Source organism: Scophthalmus maximus, chromosome 3 (genome assembly GCF_022379125.1).
Source record: "Scophthalmus maximus strain ysfricsl-2021 chromosome 3, ASM2237912v1, whole genome shotgun sequence".
In the NCBI taxonomy this organism is placed as follows: Eukaryota; Metazoa; Chordata; class Actinopteri; order Pleuronectiformes; family Scophthalmidae; genus Scophthalmus; species Scophthalmus maximus.
The window spans coordinates 8,131,391-8,151,046 of NC_061517.1; the positions used below are offsets into that span (position 1 = coordinate 8,131,391).

Sequence of the window (19,656 nt, forward strand, 5' to 3'; positions counted from 1 at the left end):
CGAACCTCTTGGCCAGTGTTTCTGCACAGTGCAGAAAATAAAGTGTTCAACTTGCATTTCAACTTTCCAACCACATATCCGTCATCGTAAAGATGATGAAGTAGATTCTGCCTAGAAAAGGCCATAAAATGTGGAATTCATTCGTTTGGTGACCAGACAAGTGGGCTTTGTCTAGACTGCAAGCGGGATTAATTAATACTTCATTAATGTGCCTGTCTCATATAATCATACACTCTGAAAAAAGCTGTTTCACCCTGTCTTAACCTACTACGTTCCTATGTTATTGTTATTGTCCGATAAGTACCCCTGGGGGCCTGTTGACTCTGTTTCACTCTTAGGAGGACACTCGTGCAGATTGCAGTACAGCAGCTGTTACATATTTCATGAACAAAAAAAAGAGAGGAAGTAAAAGTAAAGTACTCCTCTGTCACCTTCAGCTTTACCTCAACAAGCAGTGGCTCAGAATAGGAGGGAATAAAGGGATGAAGTTCTGCTCGAATACCAATGACTAACGTCGTCTCTGCAGGACAGAGGAGCTGTCCAGGGTCCTGACTGCTTCTTCTACCTCTGTGCTGCTCCGAGGACGTTTGGTCTGCTGTTGTGGGGAGCAGCTTAAAATATGGACATTTCAGTCACCAAAAGATTTGTAAAATATGGTTCTGGTCTGATCTTTTTTTCAGTGATGCATTGTATACACAGCAATCAATAGCTTCAGTAATTGCCATTGCTCATTGTGTCAATGAGTCTCACCCTACCACTGCATTATATTGACCCGGCTCTAGTTTTCACCTCATCCAAATTCCACGGTCAAAACACCAGCGGCATCAGGTTTGCTCTGTGCGTTATGGAATAATTAAGAGAAAGAGTGAAGGGAAAGGCGCAGAAAAAGAACCGGGTCAAAGAAGAGTAAATCATGAATAGAAAATAAAACGAGTCAAATGAGTGTGGTGAGTGGTGAGAGAGGAGGGGGGGAAACAATCACCCAGCCAACAGAGAATTGGCAAAAGCATTACGCACGAGAGAGGATCATTATTTCCTCCTCAAGCCAACTCAACAAAAAAGCAGAACACACCACCCCCTCTCAGAAGAACCTCTGCAGCTACAGTACCTAATGCTATAGTCAGTCACTGTATCGTCGTCTCACCATTAAATCCTCATTGTTTTCTTCTTGTGAATAGGGAAAAGGGGCGATCATAAATTTGTCTCGATGCAGCTATGTTGTCACTTTACTGCTTCCTAGTGTTACGGTTCACAGAACCGGCCACATTTTATTTCCGTGGTGTAAAGAGAACCTCCCCTGCTGTCGGAAAGCCATTTACCGCAGACGGTTTCTAAAAGGGCCTTTGAAACTTCCACGACAGGAAGGGAGAGCACCGAGTGTGTTGCAGCAGATACACGGAGACACACAAAGAGGCGACGATGCACCAGGCGGATGGTTTGATGTGTTTTACTTGTTGTGCAGGATGTTTTGTGTTTAAAAAGTAAAATATGTCTCTGAAATGTCCATATATTCCCAAGTAAAGTGAGCCTCACCATTAAACCACTCTATTTATTTTATCTTTATTGCACGTCTGCAAAGTGATGGGCCTTTTTCACAGCAGATATTTCACATATTAGGCAGAACACAGGCCGACTGATAATACTGTAGTTTCTGAATTCATCCCACTTCATTCCAGAACTAATACAATTTTATTGGCTGTGAATATATTCAGTTTTAAACCTCCTGATTGGCTATTTCTCTACCAGTTGTAGTTTAACTATCACTTTGTGATTTCTTTTAATGTTTTTAAACTTGTGCCATTTAAATTTTCATTGAAAAACCCGCTATTAACGAACACATCTCTTATCTTTTGTACTGAGGATTGTGCTGAGTTTCATGCCCAGCTCAGTGGAAGTGCCCCAGCTAATCTGAAATTGTCCAAGGAGAAAAATTAATGGGACTTGTACTTACAGAACCAAGGGCTCCTGGAAAAGCACCTCTCATCTAGGTACCTGAAGTTGAGGCAGTTCAATGTGATTCTGCCATCATCGACTTTATTATTTACACTTTATTATTTACAATGATGGCTGCATTGGGTGTTTTCAGTGTTTTTTCCACCAATTTTTTTTTTATAATGGTCCCACTATTACCAGAGATAACTATTTCCTGAAAATGACCAACGGTTTTAATCGACACCAAACCAAATAAAGAAAGCTGTTTGTACCTGCAAGGACGAGATGCTTTATATTTTTGATAAGCACTGAATTGGCACAGGAGGCGTTTTTGCCGCACTCAGTGGAATATAAATATATCGTTTTCTGAATGTCACATTCAAGCTGTTGCAGGAAATTAAAGTGCAGCCCTTTTTCTTTTTTGGAGGCCAGTTGGATTCGCTTCATAGTGCAGCAACCTCTGTGTGCCAAACGGCTCAATTTTGCTGCTGCGATGTAGTTTTGATGTAGAAGTGAATGTGGTCGGTGAAGTGTTTAATGCTACTGTACATGTCATCAGCTGCATTACTGCAGTGCTGCAGCACCCTTGTTTCTATCTGCTCAACAAGATCGCTGAACCAGTTTTTCTGTCCTCCAGGTCTGAATGTGACAGTACTCCTATCTGCATAAGACTACGTGTGCCCGTGAATATTCTCTCTGGAAAGGCCCATAAATCCTCTGCCTTAATGGGGGAAAAGTCGTATCCCCTGAGAAAATATTTTGGTGACGACATGGTGTTATGTAAGTCTTTTAATTTGACTGAGTAAAGCTGAAGAACCAAGGATCATGGTGCTATTCAGAGCGAGGTTTTCCTCTGTCTGAAGGATTGAGGCAGGCCTCATGTAGAGCCTGTTTTTGTTTTTCTGTGGATATTACATTGTGCAGGAAATGATGGGATTTTATGTCGAGCGGAGGCCAAGGTCACATTCCACTGTTGTTATCTTGTTGGCAGTGTGAACTTCAGTGGCTGCTGGAGATTTGTAGGGGTGTATCTGCTGACACAGTTAAGAATGTGGGTTGATTTAAAACTGTAAAGTGAATCCATCGTTGCTGAGCATGTGTAGAGAGAGTACACAGACGCCTCTCAGTGGTAAACACACTCCTTATCTGCAGCTTCTCTCTACGGGGATGCCTCGCCGTGGGATCAGACAGCTGTGTAATAAGTGTCTAGACGAGTTGAAGACAGTGAAGCGAAAACCCGTCACTGTGTTTTAGAGAAAGTTTTCCAGGCCATGTCTGTTCATTTTTTTTTTTTTTTACATGGTCTACTGTCTGTGCCGCTCCCCAGCCCGCTTTCGCTTCATTACAAATTTGAAGCAAATCCAGAGGGTCGCCGGCTGGAGAAGTGTGCCAGTCTTTGTCTTTGTACCATCTCAGTTTGTGGCGGTTTGCGCGCGTGTGTGTGCAAGAGTGAGAGATGAGGATTTATGTCTGTCACTCAGTGGACTCCCCACCAGCAGCGGTGTGCCAAGAAGAAAGAAATCAGCACATAAAATGGATTATATCAACATTTAGTATGTACTGTATGAAATCAGTTGAGTCAAAACATCAAATCACACTTTCAGTATTAGTACCTTAACCTTAAGGTACTAATAACCTTAGTAACCTTAAGGTTTGGCTGCCAAATATTAATCTCACTCAAAACACCTGAATCCTGCAGTGAATGTTATTCGGAGATTGAAAAGTTAGAGAGCGACAGGCAGGAAGGAACCAGCTGAGATTATCAGAGCTGCCAACAGATGAGTCACACTTCCTGATGCTGAAACAGTAACCGTTTGATCCTGCATCAATACTGTATTGGAGTACACTCAACACTTTTTTAATTTAATTTTTTTTCTAGTTGTATTTGTAAATTCAGACAGCAAAACTTAATATGACAAAATTCAAACTAGAAAACAGGGCTTTCCACTGTGTGTGTGCGTGCGTGTGCGTGCGTGCGCTGCATGTTGCTCCCAGCCCTCGCACACAGGCTCAGAGAGATATCACTTCTACATTAGGAGTAGACAAAAATCCATCAGAGACAAATTACGGAGTTGTTGAGATCAAATGTGCGAGATAACTTTTATGCGGCAATTGTAAATAGGAAATCAATTTCCTAAATTTCCCCAGTACGGAGACGGGACCGATAATGTCAGAGCATATCAATACTGGGGTCTTTAATAATTTAGCTCTGTTTGTATACCAGATTAGTGAACGGAAATTCTGGGCACTGAAATGACCTTGAAAGAGGGGAATTAAATTGCTCTTAAATTCAAACCGATGAGTCACATATTAAAAAATTCAATGCTGTGGTTCCAAACTTCAGCATTTGGAAATAGACAAATTCTTGGCTTAAACTTGTCATTATGAAGTTATAAATGACCCCTGCGATAGAAATGACACCATCTCTGCTTATATCCGTCCCCTATAAGCTTTGCTTTCACCATGTTATTCTCTCTCATCGCCACCGGGATGAGATTTTCGTGGAAAAGGGACAACTTGATTAACGGCACAACGGAACTGCGTCACCCATTGCGCAACCAAAACGAGGAGGAGAATATCTTTCTCCCAGTATCCATCCCCAGTTATGGAAATGCAGGTGGTGGAACAGCCAAATTTGACAACAAAACCTCAACCTTCAAAAACATCATGCAGTTTGTTTTCTTCCTACTAGATCAGTAATTAAACAACCAGCCTACGTATTAATATACCGGATGTGTAACTAGTGGGTATTTGTTCAAACTGGGATTTTCAGGTTTAGCCATGATGCTTACGTTGCCGCGAGTTAACGCTAGAAGCCAGAAAAACGAAGTAGGGGCTTCAGTGTACATACTTCTATCTCCAAAATGTTTTTGACAACTTCCTCAGGAGCTCTGAGGAAAAGCAGCTGCGTCCTTACCAGCGTCTCACATCTGCAGCGTCTCTACGACAGTGACCAAACTGTGATACCGCCTGGAACCACTAGGGGCGTGAAAGTTGTCTGTTGACTCTTTAAGCATTCAATAGAATTAAATTCCACAAGTTGGTGTTCAGGTGCCTATCAGACAGAAAATATTATGGCCTTTCCTTGCCTCACTACACCAAACAGAGCAGTTAGCTTCAGTGAAAACTCCCTGTATGCCACCGCCGCTCACGCTTTCCCCATGATACGCTTATAGTATCATTTTTTAAATATTCAGAAGCATGTTCTTTAAAATGAAGCAGCAGCCAGTTTAAAAATTGCTGTGAGCGTCACTGTGAATTTCTCTCTCTCTCTCTCTCTCTGAATTTACAGTAAATCAGTCGCATGGTTTATCTCTGGCACAGAGTTCTCCTTCGTATCGGAGCTGGGAGCTGTTTAAAACCGCGGCAGCTGCCAGCGCCGCATTCTGCTGACAACACACGGCAGACTTACAGTCGCTTACATCTCTCACCCTGTTAACATGTCACACCATGACGCTACTGAGCACTGGCTGTTTTAACATTTGTGTCATTTGCTGTGTTACATGGCTTGGTAGGATTCATTATCATTAATAATGGAATAGCCCCTGAACTTGGCACAGCGGTATAAATAAATAAACCCTGCTCCCGAAGGATTGCTCTGCACTGGTTTGATAGAAGTGTGTGTGTGTGTGTGTGTGTGTGTGTGTGTGTGTGTGTGTGTGTGTGTGTGTGTGTGTGTGTGTGTGTGTGTGTGTGTGTGTGTGTGTGTGTGTGTGTGTGTGTGTGTGTGTGTGTGTGTGTGTGTGTGTGTGTGTGTGTGTGTGTGTGTGTGTGTGTGTGTGTGTGTGTGTGTGTGTGTGTGTGTGTCTCTCACATACACACTCAGTCACTAATGAGAGAGGGACAACAACATGGCGGTGTTTAATTGGTCTGCTTTTCTCTAATCAATATGGATGGCTTCATTCAGACATGATTAGAACCTGGCTGAGTTCGGCAGACGCTCAACAGCCTCCGTGACCTGCTTCTATTGGATTGTTCTTCAGCGAGCGTCTCACGATAAGACGCTCTCTCACTCTTTTAGTTCTCTTGCCGAGCATAAAACCCAGACCAGCACATGACACAAGCCCACGGCCGAGGAGCAGTTTGACACTTTATCACGCCGACTGTAATGGCAGTGAAGGATGAAAGTGCTCTTGTCTGTTACTGAGCAGTTTTTTGAAAGTCCATTTGTGCTCCTGGTGTTTATACCTGTTTGCTTGTGCCTGGTGATCTTGAGTGTGTTCAGATGGATGGCACTTGTTTTATATGTCTGAGGACGGAGAGGCTAATCGAAAATGCACAGGGTCCATGACTGTGGGCTTTCTGAGCAGTGCATATTCTTCTTTTTTTGAACATGTGTGGTCCCACGCACAAAGAACTGTATAGTGACTGACTGGAGGTATTCTGCAGAGGGTCGGCGGCCTTTTATTTCCCTGTAATGTTCCACAGAGAGTTGGGGAAGCAGCAGGGATTATAAAGCCTCCTTGTTATTGTGGAGAATGACAGTGGAGAAAATAGAGCTTTGCTGGGCTGTTGTTGTGGAGGTTAAAGCCTCTTTAAGAGTGTGTCTCTGTAGAACACCAATAAGCAAAGTGTTTCCAATCAATTCGAAAATGAATTCAGGCCCAACTTGTCATTGTATTTACCGCAACTGGATTGTGTGCGATCATTCATGAAGCACAACGCCAGCGATACTACAAGAATAACCATTTGCTTTTGAATTGGACCGAAGAGACTGTACTCATGCAACATCTTTTGCTTCTAACAGATGAGGTGTTTGCTGAAATAGCTTTGGAGCTGCAGTTTTCTACCTGCAGGCAGGACATTTCTCTTAAACAGCAACATTGTGTGGACTGTAATTTATTCACACATAAATCTAACCTAGAAAAGAGCTGGCCAGTCCTCTGGTGCAGCGATGGTACGTGTCAGGGCGGATGAACTGATATTTATCTGCGGGGACGAGAGGCGACAGGCGTTGGACCATTCAGGACCCGTCTGGTGCCGTCTCTCACCCGCAGCCGGAGCCCTCTGCAGGGATCACACAAACCTATTATCCTCTCCTGTGTCATTCAGCATCTCCTGTTGCCATGGAGAGCAACGCTTAACATCGACGGGCAGGACTCCACCTCTGCTTGCCTGCCACCTTCGTCCTTGTGCGAGTTCCTTTCAAAGCAAACTGGGCGTCAGGTCTCGAACGGGCTCTGTTCACAAAACACAGGAATTAAGTGACGAATGATAGGGGTTTTTAAATCGCAGAGCATTTCTCCCTGGTGGAAAAGAAGTGCCGGTGCTTTAATGACCCGTGTTTATGTCATTGCACCGGTCTGAAACGAGTTCTGAGTCTCAGCAGCACAATGTGGTCGTAACAAATGGTAGACTGATTCAAGGTTCACAGCTCCCAACACAGCCAGAGCAGAGGGATTAGCATGTTTTTTCTTTATTTGTTAATAATTCATTATGCCGAAACAGCGGCCAATCGCAGCAGCCATGACACAATTAGCCACTGATATCATACACAGCCTCAGCGGTGGATTTTTAAAGTTTTTTATAAAGAGACTGAGTTGAAGCTGTGTCAAGGAATGAAGGATACATTTCTGGTATAAATGCTTTTAAAAAATGCAGGACTGTAATTTACACGGAATATTGGGAATATGGTTTTATTTGATTGGACACTGAGCAGTTAATCATTTTTAACACGCAGACTTTACCTGTAGGTCTTTATCATTATAGGCTTGAGCCTCTGTGGAGCTGTACTGTATGTTTTTGATGAAGACCTCCAGGTCCTGTGAGAGATGTGTACAGTAGGTCATCAGTGTTTAACTGCATAGTTGACAGACTGAGAAATGTGCCTGGCCTGTCGTGGGGCAAGCAGCCCAAAGGCGACAACCAGTGAAAACCCTTACAAATAACAGATGAGAATACAAGGGGATGGGACGTTACTTAACAATGATCAGAGGAGGGCAAAGCTGTTCAAGTGTGAAGTCACGCAGACAAAGAAACCTTTCACTTGTCTCCTTTTCTTTGGTCGTAAGTGTTTTTTCTTTTCTTTTCTCCCTAAATTGTATTATATACCTTTAATTTAAAAAGTGGTCTGTTTCTTTTTTTGTGCCTGCCACTTGTCATAGAATAGGAAATAAATATGTATATTTTTTTGTAAAAGAAATCTGAGGACATGTGTGAGTGTGTGTCCTCTTATAATTCAGTTTGTCCTTCTGCAGGAGACACGCCCCCCTACCTGTCGAAGTCACAGAGAATGCCGGGAGGTCAGTGTCTGCGGGCTGCAGAAGAGTCGTCCCCTGCCACAAGTGGAAATCTGCTTCCTTTGGGTACAGTGAGATGTTGTTTTTATGATTGCGTCCTTAATGCTGAGTTTTTTTCCCCATGATGAACATCACTTCATTTCCATCTCTGTGGAAGCAAGTGTTCTCCCTGTCTTGATCTTGTCTTCACGGCTCCTATCACCCCCCGGCTTATTAGCGTCTCTGTGGCAGATGCATCCGTCGGGACAACTCGCAAACTGTGCTGCGTCCTGATGGTTTCACTCTTTGCAACTGTTCCACAGTCATCGGCTTTTTGTGACACAGCAGTTTTGGTGCTTCACTGTTGTTTTCTGGTGTGTACAATGAACCCCCAGTGGCCAAACGCACTGTAAGAGGACATCATTAAGCGTATCCTTAATGAAATATATTATCCCTTTGAATATGAGCCTTCATCGCTGCTCACCCATCAGCTCGCGCCGAGCGCGGAGCTTCGAGACGGCCCCTCAACAAACGAGGCGAGCTGAGCACACAGTCGCATCTCTGGGACAGACTTAGGGGGCTTCAAAAGGCTGGAGAGAGTTTCAAAGACGCCTCCCACTGCTGCGTGCTTCATCATCAAAAAGCCATGTGCGCCTAATCCATATCCCACTTTTGGCTCATGTGCAGCCCCAAAATAAATCCCAGTGCATGGTGGTAATGTGTTCTATTTTTGAAGAGCAGTGTTCAGAAGTTTTGGAGGAGAGGGAGGGAGGATCTGTGGGTTGGTTTCAGTCTTTGGTTACCTCACAGAAATGAGGATTTGTGCCTTTTCTCTCTGATTAATACCTCGCTCGTTTGTGCTCTCTCTCTCTCCATTTGTCTCCGTGTGATTGTTGCTCTGTAAGTAATTTCCGAGCACAGCTGAAAGCTAATACGTTAAATGGATCATGACTGTAAACAAGATGATGGCTGTGATCAGAGGTTGATTGTTTCCCTCTCCAGCTCAGCAGGATTGTTTACTTCCCTTTGTGCTGCTTACCCGACTCACACAGGCACACTGTTGCCATCAGCTCATTACCAACTGATGACAGCGCGAGGGAACGTGCCCCTGTGAAAATACTCTATCTGACCTCTGCAGATTTAGCTCAGATGGTTGTTTTGTGCTCCAGATGTATGATCACAAACAAGAGAGTCCTTATTCTACCTTTCTAGCCAGTTTGAAAGACTGAAAATGAATGTGAGTAGTGCAAGGGACACACACACTCTCACACACGCGTTTCCTTTAGCTGACAGGAAGTTCACTTGACATGACATGCAAAGGTCCTGGGCCAGATTTGAATCCAGGATGTTGCAGTTATGTGGTTTGCACTGGCGACCACCGAGTCGCCACAAAACAACATTTTTCACATTCGGTAATTATTTTTTACTGCAGCGGTGTGGCTGCGTGAGGCTCTCGTGGATGATTGATCTCTGTGGCTGTATTTTTGTTTGTGTGGCACCAACAGGAAGGGAGGAAGTGAAATATTAATCATTGTGCCATTTGCGAGGTGCCGTGCCAATGCCCTCCAGTGTGTACTGGATTTAGATGGGAGAAAATTTGGAATGAAACTTTAATTATAAGTTGTTGTAGTTAGCACATTGTCTGCTGGAAAGAGTCAAATGCGACTTGCATTTGGTTATTGCGGCCCAGTTATTTTAAGCCTCTGTTATTTTCAATTTAGATGCTGTCATTGTCTAAAAGTTCCAGTAATGATTCCTGCAGACTCTGGAAACCGGGTTAAAGAAGATATCGGGAGTTGATGGGGAAACTTTGGTGTTGTTCACAGAGTGAACCGGATCGCTCAACATGTTTAATGCCATAGTTGGGGGCGATCTCGGGGTCGACCACTCACATTCGGAGCAAGCAGACCAGCTGCGGCTGTATTAGCAGAAGCGCACCCCAGGGATCGACTTGAATAGTTGCTCCTGTGGTTTATTTTTCTTGACTTTTCTCTTTTGTCTCTTGAAGTATCATATTATCAGATGTAGTTATTCAAAGGCACTGGAACAGCTTAGATTTTAGTCGATAATTAGATTTAAGTTAATAACTATGTTTTAATTTCCTCATGCCTGAATGTGCATTTTTGAATAAATAGTTGGCTAATGAGGTATTTGTTGGACCGCTGGTTCTGATGATCCTGCCACTAAGTGGAAATGAGTAAATGAGCAACATGAGAACAACAACAGTACGACCACAAACTAGACATGGAACTGTATCAAAAATTGAATATCACCACAAATATGTCACGAGTGATTCTAATGCTGGTCCAGGTGTGAATGGGGAGAGGAAATTAGGTTCCATTGGCTGGTGGGATTCAGTACCTTGGACAGCGAAATGTTAATGTGACTCACATGAGTAAATACCATCACTGTTGAATTATTGGAATGCAATGGATCTCGTGCAATAGAATATCTGAACCAGAACAGAGGGGGCAGATAACCTGACCCCTCTTTGAACCTGCATCAAATTAACGAACCCTCAAGGAGTTTAATGTCTTTCCATTCTTGACTCGCGTGCATTGCTTACTAACACAGTCTGTCAGTAAGTGGCTGGCAATAAAACACTGCAAAAATAAAACGTGGTGCATGATACAGATAAATGTTAAGATAGTGAAAAAATGAATTAATAGAAATTAAAGAATGTGAAGAACTTTAAGAAATGATTGTGAATGTGCTGTACAAATGAATGTTTACTCCATGACAACAGTGACAAGTCCTGGACAGAACGTGAGCAAGCAAAGCAACCTTTCATAATTTTCCTCGGTCAGTTCTACATACACCCCGAACATAAACAGTTAAATGTAACCTGTAGTGTAACTATGCCAAACAATTACGATATTAAGGAGAGTAAAGCAAGTGGTCTGTAGTGGCAGCGTAGTAAATCGAGAAGAAACTCCTGCCAGAAACTTTTACTACCGCCAGACAAGACGGATGTGTTACCGTTACACACCACAGGAGCTTTATTTGTGTGGATTCCCGCTGAGTGTGTTTATGTACACCTGCAGTCTGCTCTTTTACTTGATGTCCTCACGTTTGTCTCTGTGCATACAGGTCTTTTCATTTTTGATCAATCCGCAGACTTTCTTCTTTTCTACAAACTGTGATACAATAGTGAGAAATGCCAATCATTGTCCAACTATGAGTACAGAATGCAACGATTTTTCAATTTACAGTGTGATAAATCACAAAACCAGCAAATTGGGGAGGCAATTCAGATTGTACAAGCTTATTGCAAATATATCAGTATCGACATTTATGTCATTTGATAAGCAACAAAAAACCTGCAGTAGAGAAATGCCAAACTAGATCATGGAGAACAGTTTGTTCACCAGCGAGCATTGACAAGTTGATTTTTCAATGTCCAGCTCAGCATGTGTCAAGAAACAAAACGCCACAAATCTAATAGATTCATATCGAGATTGTTGCTTTTGTTAAAAACTGTTTCTATTGGTCCATCAAAATATCAATATCAGGACCAGCCACAAAAATACAATAACGCCCAGGATGTGTAATAGATTCAGCTGTAAAGTATTGCCACAAAATAAAGAAATTAAATTCTGCAAATAGGGCAGGATCACAACTCCTAGGTTGCAGAGGCCCTGGTCGAATTTGCTCTAACTGGAGCTTTAGGCTACTCAACTCTCTAATTTTCGGGCTCTGTGCCCGTCTATATTACAATTGATTATGAAGTCTGTGAAGTTCTCCCATTTAAATTTTTACGTTCTTTGTCCTTTTATCGTCCACCCCTTCAATTATGTCCCAATGTCCTCCTCTGACATCTTCTCCCATACTGGTGCGTAGGCGTTCCAATATAAAAGGAATCTCCTCTGTGAAAAATCGCCCTGTTCTTATGACTGTTTTAATGTCTTCTGGCTCTTTGATTTCAACTGTCCTCCTGCTCTTATTGCCGTCACTGTCGAGCGCTGTGCAGCAGTGAGAGGTGAGAGCAGGAGGAGAGGGTGACAGTGGAGCAGTCAACCAATAGGGATGCAACAATTGCAGCCACTTGGGTGAAAGGGTAATTGTATCTGTACAGTTTACAGAGGGGTAAGGAATCTGAATTTTTTATGACCGGCAACTTGAATAGAGATGGTTCAGAAGCAGTTTTTACGATTTTAGGAATGTAAATGACCTCATCAATGGATGAAGTACAACCAGCTCAACTGTGCCAGTTCCTCAGTAATAACAACTACGTGAACTGTTTAACTGAAGGGAGTGATGCCCTGTGCAGTAGTTACTGTGTAAACTGCCTGCAGCTGCCTTCTCGTTCAGGCCTGTCCACAGTTAAGACCTCTGTGGTCTGATCACTCCCAGTTCAAGGCTGGATGAGTTTTTTAAAATAGCCAAGAAGCTCTCCCGCGTCTTTTGATTCTTTTTTTCTTCTCTCCAGATATCCTCTTTCTCCCCCCCCGAAATATCTGCTGTTCAGTATTCTCTGTTAATCATCAACCGCTGCCTGTCATGGCTATGGACACTTAGATAAATAAATAAGATGTTCCCCCACCTTCTCTTACTTTGTTTGTCTAGAGCCTCTTTCTATTGTCTCTTTAATTAAGAGGGCACGTCTGATGTGATTAATAGATACAGGCAGGGGCTTTGGGGAAGGTAGAAGTAAAGCTCGGCGGTCTTAAGTGAAGTGTAAATCCTGCTGAAAGTGCACGTGCAGCCCCGCCTCCCGTCTTATGAGGCCCCCACAGGTATTATCCAAAGGTCGTAAAGCGCTCTGATGTGGCATCTGACCATTAGAACAGATCCTAACCAGGAGCTCCATCTAATGGATATAAATAATTCAGATGCTTTATGATCTTCATTATGGCGAATGACTCTTTCAGAACGGGACCTGTGATTATCTCCTGGCCCTCTAATAATAATAATACCACTGCAGAGCCTATTGATTCATGGGAATGGCACTGCCTCTTCAGGATGTCAGACCCCCAGCCTGCCGGCGTGTTATTTGCTGAAGGTGGCTCAGCAGCTCATGAGCCAGTGATGGAGCTGCAACGGTGATGAGTGACACATGCAGCAGTATGATTGCTGTGATTTCTTAGCACTGAAATGTGGCTGTTGTGTTTTCCACTGCGCTCCCCCTGTGTAAGGCCTTTACGCTATCTGAGGTCATTTACACAGAGTAGACATTCATTGTATGTGGCAGCAAACAGTCTCCTTCATACAGTAGGTGAAGGAGAGGTTCTCGTGGGGGAAGAAGTTTTTTTATTTTTTTTAAAAAGAAGCAACTTCCACCTCCTATAACATTCAGCCAGTTATATGAATTCTGTCTTTATTGGTCCTTTTTATTTGCTCCTGTTGGTATTGTAAAGTGTTGATTCCAACAGATGGGAAATTGCAAGTGCACAATGATTTAATAGGCCTATGAAACAGAGGGCCCACTTCCGTACTGTGTTTGAACTCTTGGGAAAAGCTCTCCGTTGTCTTTGAAGCTCCCAGCTTCTGTGTCGTCATCACATTCTCTGAGAGTAAATTACGGGCTCCTCAGCCGGATCACTGGAAACACACGGTTCTGATTCTGGAGGGCGTATACAGGCCATGTAGCTTATCGTAAGTTGCTTTGAGTGATGGAAGAGGATGTGAGGCTCTTTGTACCATGTGCCTTTCACTTCACGCCTGAATGTCTGAATGTGTGTATTTGCGCGCGTGTGTGCGTGCGTGCGTGCGTGGGTGTGTACCATTGTTGTTTTGTATTCAGACAGCCACATCACACATTAACAGTTTAAAGAGATTAGATAGATTGAAAATGATGTTGTACCAAAATGTATCACTGATAATATTTTGTTGTTGCCACTACAAAATGATTACATACATACACTTTGTTTGTCTTGTGTCTACTAATCTTACATTCAGCTTTTCCTCTTTCAGTCAAATTTGATCTGTAAATCCTACCAAATGTTTCAAGTCATCATTTAGTTATAATATTGATTGAAAATGTTTTATATAGAAAATGCTAAAAAATGCTAAATATAACTGAAACAAGTTGTCAAGTTGATTAATTACTTGATAAAAAATGTATTTGCCAAAAAGTCAACTGATAAATCAATACAATCGTTTATCATGTAAAGAAAAAACTAAACACTGGTTCCTTCTTGTCAAATGTAAATATCAGCTGTTTTCCTCTGTTTTATAACTTTGAATATTTAATATTTATGTATTTTGATTTTAATTTTGGCCTTTTGTAGTTTAGAAACTCAATAAAAATATAAATAATTGTATTTTGCAGGCCTACAAACACAAGAGGACATTGTGTAATAAACCTGACTAAACAATAGTGATTTAAAGAAGCTACAGACATGGCCTTATTATGAAATGAAGAAAAAACACTTGGTGCTCCAAAGGAAAGCGTTTTGTGTTTCCGGCGAGGTTAAACGAGTACAACATGCCTCTGGTGAATGTAACTTCAGCTGTAATGAAACGACTCCGGTGTGTAGCCACATGTTCACGTGTCACGCTTCAAGACGGCATCATGTGTGACACCAGTGGGATGAGATTGAACCTTTAGGCGATACAAGCGCAACTGATGCACATCCAGCCCAGTGAAAACACCTCGGAGCATCTGTTTTCTCACTCTTTAACCCATTGTCATTTCCCTGGTTATTAGATGTAGTGAGAGATGAGTGAGAAGCAACTATTTCACCTATCTAATCTTCCCTTCAGCTCCGCGCTACAGCAATATCTGGCAAAAGCGCGCTCGGAGCGCTTCACACCTGTCTCCCGGTCTGACGGGACTCGGCATTTGAAATTCCGTAGTTCTGTATCACTGCTCAGATCAAGCAGAGGGACGGCTCACAGGGATGAGGCGAGGAAGCAAGGAGCAGCACACTGTTTTCACAGGAAATAAAAATTGGAGAGCATCATGATCGCTTGTTGTCAGCTGCTTTTTCAGCTCTAGTGCTCAACAGGGGGGATTTGCCTGTTTATATGATATATTAACAACATGCTGCTGCTGCTGCTGCTGAATGTATGATCCCCTCATATATGGAGGATCTTCTGCGAGCGAGGAGCAGAAAAAGCTGATGACAGAGGGACTAGATTACGAGAATATATTTATTATTTCTTCACGAGCCATAGTGTACAAATGAGAAACACAACAGCAGCACAACCCAATAAAGGAGCTCTGGACCTGCTTTTCATCTTGCGTTTGGATGTGTTACCTGGCACATTGATGGCATAGTAAATACTAAATCACCAGATTCACAGGCAGTATATTGGGGAAAAAAAACAAAACCTATTTTTTTCACTTCTCAACACTGTATGAGCCCAGAGGATACAGTATTAGTTGCTTTTCAGATTAAGACTCTACTGTATATGAAACAAAAATTATATAATTTTCCAAAACCTCAGATTTATTCTGTGACCCCTTTGAAGGGTCTGACTGGGTAGATGGGAACTACTTGACTCTATAAAGTTAAATAAACTGACCAGCTATAACAGAAAATCCCCCTTACAAACTGATGCATCAGTATTGACACTGCAGCATGAGTAATTATTACCCAAAATGTATAAAAAAAATTCCTCTTAACTCCATCAAAAATGTAATAAAAGCCAATTATGTAATAACTTTGTGGTAATGTAATTATCTCTGTACCAATAAATAATTACATTAACTGTAGGTTATTACATTATTGGGTTAACCTTGTTTTTGCAGAAACCAGTAATTTCCCAATATTATAAATACTGGGCCAATTTTGTTGCAGCAAATACTGTGTTAATGTTTTGGAATTGCAAAAAACGACATTATTGGGAGGTTATGGTCTCTGCTGGGGTGTTGGGTCAGCTACAGCTTCACATCAGTATCATTGACTTCAGCTTATCGAGACGTCTGACTTGATGGCAGCGAAGAGCAATGGCGGCGGCCCGAGGGGTCAAGAAACGGCTCCGGCAGTACTTCACAAGTGAGAGGCAGAGAGACGGCTCTTTGTTTGAGCCCGCGATGAAGGGCTCGTCTGTCTCCCGCCTCTGATGTTCTAAGGCCCTCGGCCAAGTCGGTGACAGAAGGAGCCTTTGCACAGCGCGACGTCTCCTCTGCCAGAGAGAGACAGAAGAGGCTGCGCTGCGTTGTTACATGGAAAAACGGCAGGGAAGCTAAACCCCTCACCTCTCGTCTCCAGAGTCGAGTGTGGAGGTCACTGTCACGGGGGGCAGGTCAGTTTTTCCAGCTGCTGACACTAATTTTGCGCTTGGCAAAATGTTTTCGTGGAAACAAAACCTTTATAGTTGTTGTTATTTTAAGCTGGTTACTGAAAAACTGAAAACCCAGCAAAGCTGAAAGAACTGAAGGAAACATGGGGTGTGGCGTTTGTCGTGATAAAAGCCCACAAACAGAGCACATGTAGGTTAGTTCCTGAGCCTTGGTGCAGTCGAACGCTCTGCCACACTTGGTCGGTCACGTGTGTCCTGACAGTAAACCTCCTGAGGGAAATGTTTTCCCATCCTCAGTAATGGTATTGATCACGTCACGGTGGAGTTCGCTCATTCAGAAGAGGTGGTGTACCGCCATCTTGTGGTGTGAAGTTTCTATTGCTCTCTGTCTGTGTGTCTCTCTCTCTCTCTCTCTCTCTCTGTCTCTCTCTCTCTCTCTCTCTCTCTCTCTCTCTCTCTCTCTCTCTCTCTCTCTCTCTCTCTCTCTCTCTCTCTCTCTCTCTCGCCCTCTGATGTGTTTGAAATAGGCTGAAGTCTCATGAGCGGAGACAGCCCCCCTGCAGAGCAGCTTAGGTGACGACAAAATAATGCCTCCCAGTGTTTGGGACAGACACGTCCGACAGGACTGTTGTTCCCCACTGATCGTGCAGACACGTACAAAACACTGCACTCTGAACAGATGCAGGTTCTTATCAGGTTGAAGCCGCTTGATAAGATCCAAGTAAAGCTATAGCCGGCACAAAAAACAGAGGAAAGACAGAATGCACTTTCATGGGAACAGAGTGCTGCATTGTGACTGTGAGAATTTGAGGAGTGCAGAACTTGTTGTGCTGTGACCTGACATGTGTTATCTGTCTGTACGTCCGCTATGGGGTGCCGGGCTGGAAAGTCCTTTGCATGCAGTCCTGAACAAAATCCTCTTCCTACAGTCCAACAGCCCACATCATGCACCAGGGCTCGCTGAAATAAAAGGGGCCATATGGTGACAGAGGAGAGCAGGGCGGTTGGCACAAGAAGCCCAGCGTTTGCAGTATTTTGTACATCTCTAAAGGCCACACTAGACCACACAATAAAACTACCTGTGTGTGTGTGCTTGTTTTTGTTCCGCTTGTGTGTACATGAGTGGAGATGCATCAATGCCTGAGCTCTTCGGTTGTGTCGCTGAAACCATGAATTCAAGGTTATCTGTCAATTTGAAAGAGCATCTTGCCCGACACGCTGCTCCTCTGTGTCTGCGTGTGCCCTGATTGCCAACACTCTGCTCGAGGTTTGCCGACACACACTCAAGTGTGTACAGAGTGGAGCTCAACGTTGCCACACAGCCTTTTCACGGAGCACAATAATATGTACACAAGGTGGAATTTTCTAAAAGAAGGACCAGGATAAAGCTGGAGGTTAAATAACTTGTTAGGCTTTGGTAGAATGGACGTTGAGTTTTACTGCTAGTTAGTGGCTGCAGTCTCCAGTTTGTCCTGCCACTGAAATTGTTAAATAGAAATGTGAATTGTGTTAATTAAAAACCAGATGTTTGTTCTTGGGGATATTCAAATGAGGGTGTATCTTCCTGTGGACAGTCTCTTTAATTTCCTTAGCTATCAGCATATTTTGAGATGTGTACACTACAGCGGGTACCATGGCTTGTGTCTGAAAGGATTCAATACGTAAGCATTAATCAGGGCAGCAGGACCACAGCACGCTGACCAGTTGTTGTTTTTGTTGAGAAACCCTGTTTTGTGGATATGTTGATATGGATTAATGGACGATGACGGAGTCCCAGGTAACAAAGAGTTTCTGCAGACAGGCACACATGAGTGAACATGTGTACACAGTGAAGCAGACAGGTGCGTGTCAGAGCTGGAGAGATCAGCACTCGTGCGTTATGATTAGAGTCTACATAGCCAGTGTAATTGCAGTGAGATGATGCATGCATGCAATTAACAGCTACACAAGTTCATTAACAAAAAGGTGCGACAGCACTAGTCACCCTCACGTTAACACTCGATATATCAACAGCGCCGCGTGCCATCAAGTCTGGCTGCGATGAAACGCATCCTCCCCTGGAGAATGAGAGATATCAGCCCAGGGTTTCTGTCTTTAGCCTGGTGTGTGTGTGTGTGTGTGTGTGTGTGTGTGTGTGTGTGTGTGTGTGTGTGTGTGTGTGTGTGTGTGTGTGTGTGTGTGTGTGTGTGTGTGTGTGTGTGTGTGTGTGTGTGTGTGTGTGTGTGTGTGTGTGTGTGTGTGTGTGTGTGTGTGTGTGTGTGTGACGTCCTGCTTTGAATGCAATTACCTGGTGAAGGTGTCAACATCATTTTTACATTTTTTGTGTGTATAAACTATATATTTATACATATGTGTGTGTGTATATATATATACACACATATTAAGCATTGTAGGAGCTACAATATACTGTACACCATCTACATTTTGTGTATATTTTCACTGCTTTTGTAATGTAATGTTGATTAGTATGTAATATTTCTATCTGGTCTTGGCAACATTTGTGTTATGATGCAACGTGTATGCAAGCCCCATAGTTTCCACTTCACTAACTTTGTGTGACTGGCGATACAAAGAGCTGAAGCACAGCACCATCTGATTATTTGTGATTTTTTAAGAAATATTGTTTTTTGTCTCTCTTTCATTTCTTTTCTGCAGTTCCCTTTTTCTGCAGATATAATGAACCACAGAGCCACGCAGCATCTTTTGCTGATTGCACCATTCTCCTCATTTGACTGGAAAAAGCCTTTTGCGTTTTGAAAGACACCACAGAGAAAAGTGCATTGATTGCAGGAGAGGCAGAAATATGGAAAGGGTGGGTTGTGGGGTGAGTATGTGAGAAGAAGAGAAATGGGAAAGGAGGGAGAGAGAAGGCATGATAATGAGCCTTACCTCTGACACATCCTCCTGTTTCTATGGAGACCAAGGAGCCAATCGTGTGGCCTTGCTGAGGACCGTACTACTGAGAGCAGATAAGAGGGTGGAAACAGGGACATGCAGATGCTTCCCTGTGTTTATGAGGAGCAGTATTGTCTCCCTGCAGCTCTCCTGCAGGTTGTGCTCTCGTTCATTAATGTTGCAGTGGCAGCCTCCACCTGGCAATGTCACCTTAGGAGAGACAAAGCCATCATCAACCACGCTTTCATACAAAGGCTTCTGACCAGTGTTTACCAGAGAGCTCCTTTAGCTTCTGGGCTCTGTGACACTCCCTCCACCACCCCCCCCTCCTCCTCCTCCATCACCATCACCAGCCCTCCCCCACCAGCCGCCAGCATCTTGGACGCTCCTTGTTACATCACACGAGCTGCTCTCTCTGGCA

General features: G+C 43.3%; 1 protein-coding gene across 3 annotated transcripts in view; it reads left to right on the top strand.

Annotated features, from left to right (window-relative positions):
- LOC118316914 (IQ motif and SEC7 domain-containing protein 1-like) overlaps positions 1-19,656 on the top strand; it is a 78,000-nt gene that overhangs the window by 10,559 nt on the left and 47,785 nt on the right. For 2 of the 3 annotated variants that reach the window (XM_035645196.2, XM_047331047.1), the window contains exon 2: positions 8,130-8,237. The exons of the other annotated variant lie outside the window; for it this stretch is intronic. In XM_035645196.2, coding sequence (XP_035501089.2) covers positions 8,130-8,237 — 108 coding nt within the window. The remainder of the gene's footprint in view (positions 1-8,129; positions 8,238-19,656) is intronic. 3 annotated transcript variants of the gene reach the window in all.